The sequence below is a fragment of the Pseudochaenichthys georgianus genome, chromosome 9 (assembly GCF_902827115.2).
Source record: "Pseudochaenichthys georgianus chromosome 9, fPseGeo1.2, whole genome shotgun sequence".
Taxonomy (NCBI): Eukaryota; Metazoa; Chordata; class Actinopteri; order Perciformes; family Channichthyidae; genus Pseudochaenichthys; species Pseudochaenichthys georgianus.
This window is the reverse complement of record NC_047511.1, coordinates 16,632,554-16,638,221: the sequence shown is the minus strand read 5'-3', so window position 1 is coordinate 16,638,221 and position 5,668 is coordinate 16,632,554. Positions and strand designations below refer to the sequence as shown.

Genomic DNA, 5,668 nt, shown 5'->3' with positions numbered 1-5,668 from the left:
TTAAAGGGGGTCTACTTTGCGGTGCTTTACCGTCCGCCCATCAGCACCCATAGTCGGCCTTCTTCACAGCAGCAGCACCCAACCTCCATGGAGGATGTTTCTCGTGCCCCTGGCTACACTTAAAGGGGGTCTACTTTGCGGTGCTTTACCGTCCGCCCATCGGCACCCATAGTCGGCCTTCTTCACAGCAGCAGCACCCAACCTCCATGGAGAATGTATCTCGTCCCCCTGGCTACACTTAAAGGGGGTCTACTTTGCGGTGCTTTACCGTCCGCCCATCGGCACCCATAGTCGGCCCTCTTCACAGCACCACCTGCCCTGCTGGAGGTTCACACTTTAACTTTGTTTACCCTCTTCTACCTTACAAATCATCCCACACTTGAGCACTCCTCACTTGGACTAAACACCTCCATGCTACCACCAGAACCAGAATATCGTGCCCCTGGGGATCTTAAAGGAAAAAAACCCATAGTGGGCTTTAAAAACAGAACACTTAGTAATTTTAACAAACTTTATTTACAGTAATATTGACAGTAATAAATACATTCACACAGGATATAACGTATTTACAAGGGGACTGATTACAACAACACACTGCATATTTACAAGTTGATCACTGGCAACAGTGGGTGAAGTTGGGGCAGAGTATGGCACCCTCTCTTCACCCATGTCTGAGGGGCTGTGTTCGGCCAGTGACTGGTCCCTCTTCGGGACATGTCTTGGTAGGGAGTCTTGGTAGGGAGCCGGGCTGTGCTCCTCTCCAGAGCTGTCACTGTCGATGTCAATACCCGCAAAAGTGTCTTCATTTCCCGCTGCTGCTGCTGTCGATGCCGCCGCCGCTGCTTGCAGTGACTCTGTGAAGAGCAACCGAATGTCCGCAGCCTCCTTCAAAGAAGGATTATTCGCGTAAAATGTGTCCGCAGTTGCAGTGTTGTGACACATGAAATCACTCACTCTTTGGCGGTTGTCTTTGTCTTGAAATCTCTTCGCATTATCGGCGTGGACTGTGCGGAGGTCGGTGAAGTTAATGGGACCGTGGAGCCCTACATCAGCCCATGCCATCCTCAGGGAGTAGGCAAGCTTCCTGAACGGGTTCTTCCCCTCTGTGTATAGAAAGTAACGGCTCTGGGTGCAGGTCAGCGTACCCTTAATTTCCAGCCACCTCTTCATCCATCCAAATTCTTCTGCGGTGAGGTACAGCTGCGCTTCCCCGAACGAGTTGGCCGTCTTGTGGTTGCTTACCTGTTATGACAGAGTTAGAGAGTGTCAATACAATGTCAATCATGCATATAACTCCCGGAATAAATGCATTGATTAATAGCACTCACATGAACCAGGTAGCCGAAGGCAGTGCCAGTTGTATCCGCCTTTCGGACCTTGGCGTTGGTCATGTTGGAGTAGACCCCCGGACGGTGGCCGTAAATGCAGCTCCAATGAAGAGTCATATACCCATAGAGCAGGGTACGGGTTGCGGTAGTCGGATTGCTGGCCATCACATCCAGGAGCTGAGGGATGCGAGTGGTGGTCGAAGTCAAGCATGTCATTAGGTCGTTGTGGCTCGGCAGACCTTCCATCTTGTCACGCTTCACTTGCATCTGGTGGATAAGTACTTTTCTCTTCAGGGACTTCAGGATGGCAACTACTTCCCGTTTGATTAAAATCATGTCGGTTTGGCTGAGCCTGCTCCCCTTGCACGGTGTGTCGGCCATGTACTTGAGAAAGTGTGATATATTCTTGATGTAGAAGTCGGAGGTCGTGACCTGAAGGCTTGACTTCATCAGGCTCCGGGACCACCCGCGTATCCTCTTGAGATCCCTCAAAAAGAGCCAGTCAGACAGGCGATTGAAACCTTGTGCCATGAAACTGAGGAACGACTTCACTCTGCTTAGTTTCTCGTCCGCCCATCGGCACCCATAGTCGGCCTTCTTCACAGCAGCGGCACCCAACCGCCAGTGGAGGATATTATCGTGCCCCTGGCAACACTGGTAAACACTGGTAACATTTGTCTAGCCGCTGGCAGGAACTTGACATCGGAAGTTGACATCGCATTTCCATTGAGCGGACACGCGTACATTTGAAGGGCAAGTTCCATGGTACCTCCGTCCATAAGGCTGACATGTGCCTTACATTATTTACATCTACACATTTTGTTCAGATGAGACTGATGCAAACGTGTTTTGCTTACAGTAAGTGCAATCAAATAAGTAGCAAGTCGTTTTGGATAAAAACATCTGCTAAATGTAATGTAAAGGGACCTCTGGATGCACTGGATAACTGCTTTTGTTTACAACCCGAGAAACATGACCTCAATACAGAACTGCCAAACTGAATATGTGGTCAACTGGGATCGTCTTCATGTATTGTGCTCTTACCATTAACCTCAAAATATGTCTCCCTTTTGGGCGTGTTATGTTTTGCATGGGGCTTTTGTTGTTTTTGTGTTTAACTTGTTGTATGCTCCTTTTACCCCTCACTACTCTGTCTTTCTGTCTCTGCAGGGCTGGTGTGTGACAGGGGGGCGTGGCTGGTTACTCCTGGCTGCAGATGAGGCACACCTGTCCCCACTCACTTGATTACCTGCTCTTTAAGAGCCTGGCCCTCACCTCATTTCTCTGCCAGAGTATTTTTCATACTGTCCCGCGGTTCGGAGTGCCTTTCTGCAGCCTGGAGTCCGTTGTAGTTGGTTAAGGAGTTCTTTTTGAGTTTTGGTCGGAAACGTTTTCCCGCAGCTTTGTTTTTGGTTTACTACGGCCAGCCAAGCTCCCTGTCGTCAGTACCTGCCTTGGATTACCTTGTTTATTAAACTTTTTGAAACTTTATTTTTTGTCAGTCTCTGCTTTGGGGTTCCAGTAGTATCTAAACGTCACAGAATACTCTGGCCAATATGGACCCCGCAGAGAATGAGAGACTCAGGGAAGCGCTTGCTGCACAAGGGGTAATGATAGGGCAACATGACAGAGCTCTGCAGAGAGTTATGGAAGCGATTCGGGATTTAACCGCCGGTGTGACCAACATCGGAGGCCGTATGGAACAGGTCGCAGCACATCTCTCCACACTCCCGCCGACTGCCGATGCTCAAGCTACAGACCCTGCTCCTCCACCATCTTCACTAAGTTGGATCTTCGCAATGCGTACCACTTGGTGAGAATAAGGGAGGGGGATGAGTGGAAGACTGCATTCAATACTCCCAGGGGACATTTTGAGTATTTAGTAATGCCTTTTGGGTTAACGAACGCACCTGGGGTTTTTCAAGCTATGATTAATGATGTATTGCGTGACATGTTAAACAGGTTTGTTTTTGTGTACCTTGATGACATCCTTATCTTCTCTCGCACTCTTCAGGAGCATGTCCAGCATGTTAGGCTGGTACTGCAGAGACTTCTTGAGAACAGACTAGTGTACGTTAAGGCTGAGAAGTGCGAGTTTCATGCCTCTTCTGTGAGTTTCCTGGGTTTTATCGTCGACAAGGGACAATTAAGGACTGACCCCGCCAAGGTCCAAGCAGTGACCGAGTGGCCCACTCCCTCTAACAGGAAGCAGTTGCAAAGGTTTCTGGGCTTTGCCAACTTTTATAGAAGGTTTATTCGGGACTATAGTAGGGTAGCAGTGCCTCTGACTAAACTCACCTCTGTCAAGTTGCCTTTTGAGTGGTCTCCTGCAGCTGAGGCAGCTTTTGTAAAACTGAAATGTCTGTTTGCCACTGCTCCTGTGCTCTCTCATTCTGATCCAGGGGTCCAGTTTGTGGTGGAGGTGGATGCCTCTGATTCTGGAGTGGGGGCAGTTTTATCCCAGCGTTGCCCCGCAGACCAGAAGCTCCACCCTTGTGCGTTCTTCTCTCGTCGGCTGACCCCTGCTGAGAGGAATTACGAAGTTGGTAATCGGGAGTTGCTGGCAGTGGTTCTGGCCCTTCAAGAATGGAGGCACTGGCTGGAGGGAGCCAACCATCCTCTTATAGTATGGACGGACCATAATAATTTGTCTTACCTTCGCTCTGCACGCAGGCTCAACTCACGCCAGGCTCGGTGGGCTCTCTTCCTGGGACGGTTCAACTTCACCTTGACCTACCGGCCTGGCTCCAGGAATGTGAAGGCCGACGCCTTGTCCCGGCAGTTCGCTTCCCCAGTGGAGGACTCTAGGGATGCAACCATTCTGCCATCTTCCTGTGTCGTGGGAGCAGCTAGATGGGAGATTGAAAGGGTGGTCCAGGAGGCCCAGGAGGACCATCCAGCGGCTCAGGATTGTCCACCAGACCGGCTGTTTGTTTCCCCCGATGTTAGATCTCCAGTGCTCCAGTGGGGACACACGTCCAAAGTTGCCTGCCATGCAGGTTTTCATCGGACCCTGGCTCTAATTCGACAACGCTTCTGGTGGCCCACTATGTCCGCAGACACGGAGTATGTCTCAGCTTGTTCCGTCTGTGCCCGCAGCAAGGCCTCACATCAGGCCCCCGCTGGCCTTCTTCGCCCACTTCCCATTCTCCACCGGCCCTGGTCCCACATTGCGGTGGATTTTGTGACTGGTCTCCCACCATCAGACGGGAATAACACTATTCTGACCATCGTTGACCGTTTCTCTAAGGCTGTGCACTTTGTCCCCCTGCCTAAACTACCTTCTGCCCTCGAGACTGCCACTCTTCTCACCCAGCATGTTTTTAGGCTGCATGGTATCCCTCAGGATATTGTTTCAGACAGGGGTCCGCAGTTTTCCTCCCAAGTTTGGAAGGCCTTTTGTCGGGCATTGGGGGCGTCGGCCAGTTTGTCCTCTGGGTACCATCCCCAAACCAATGGCCAGACGGAGCGGGCAAATCAGGACCTGGGAACGGCTCTTTGTTGTGTTGCCTCTCGAAACCCAGCCTCATGGTCTCTTCATCTGCCATGGGTTGAGTACGCCCACAACTCCCTGGTGTGCTCTGCCACAGGTATGTCACCCTTTATGGCTTCCAACGGCTTCCAACCTCCCCTTTTCCCGGTTCAAGACAGAGAGGTGGCAGTTCCCTCAGTACAGGGGCATCTTCGGCGAGCCCGCAGAGTCTGGCGTGAAGCCCGGGCAGCTCTTACCCGCACCTCCGCCCGGAACCAGAGGATGGCGGATCGTCATCGACGACCAGCTCCGGATTACCAACCGGGCCAGAAGGTTTGGCCTTCCTCCCGTGACATCCCTCTTCAAACGGATTCTCGGAAACTCACTCCCAGGTACATTGGACCTTATGAGATAGAACGGGTCATCAATCCTAGTGTGGTTAGGCTTAAGTTGCCTCTTGCCTTGAAGGTGCACCCCACTTTTCATGTGTCACTCCTTAAGAGTTTCCTGCAGCCCTCTTTGCCCTCCAACCAAACCCCCTCCACCCCCCCGGCTCATCGACAACCACCCGGCCTTCACTGTACGGAGGTTGCTGAAGGTTCGAAGGTGGGGCCGTGGATACCAGTATTTAGTGGATTGGGTGGGGTATGGGCCAGAGGAGCGACAATGGGTTTCTCGCTCGCTGATTTTGGACCCAAAACTCTTGAGAGACTTTTATGTCCGTTTCCCGGATAGTCCTGGTAGGCCGCCAGGAGGCGTCCGATGAGGGCCCCCCCCTCATCGGGGGGGGGGGGGCGTGGCTGGTTACTCCTGGCTGCAGATGAGGCACACCTGTCCCCACTCACTTGATTACCTGCTCTTTAAGAGC

At 51.8% G+C, this 5,668-nt stretch overlaps 1 protein-coding gene across 1 annotated transcript; it reads right to left on the bottom strand.

The window, feature by feature from the left end:
- Positions 1 to 497: 497 nt before the first annotated feature.
- Positions 498 to 1,807, bottom strand: LOC139434402 (uncharacterized). Its single transcript, XM_071204261.1, has 2 exons — positions 1,329 to 1,807; positions 498 to 1,242 (listed from the first exon to the last, which is right to left on the bottom strand). Exons 1-2 carry the CDS (start codon positions 1,776 to 1,778, stop codon positions 547 to 549), a joined length of 1,146 nt encoding a protein of 381 aa, XP_071060362.1. The 5' UTR covers positions 1,779 to 1,807; the 3' UTR covers positions 498 to 546.
- Between the last annotated feature and the right edge of the window lie 3,861 nt (positions 1,808 to 5,668).

Bases quoted from the DNA above. Each gene is read 5' to 3' on its own strand.
- LOC139434402 (XM_071204261.1), bottom strand. From the start codon at position 1,778: ATGAAGTCAAGCCTTCAGGTCACGACCTCCGACTTCTACATCAAGAAT. The intron at 1,243-1,328 runs GTGAGTGCTATT...CTGTCATAACAG, and splicing joins CCTTCGGCTACCTGGTTCAT to GTAAGCAACCACAAGACGGC.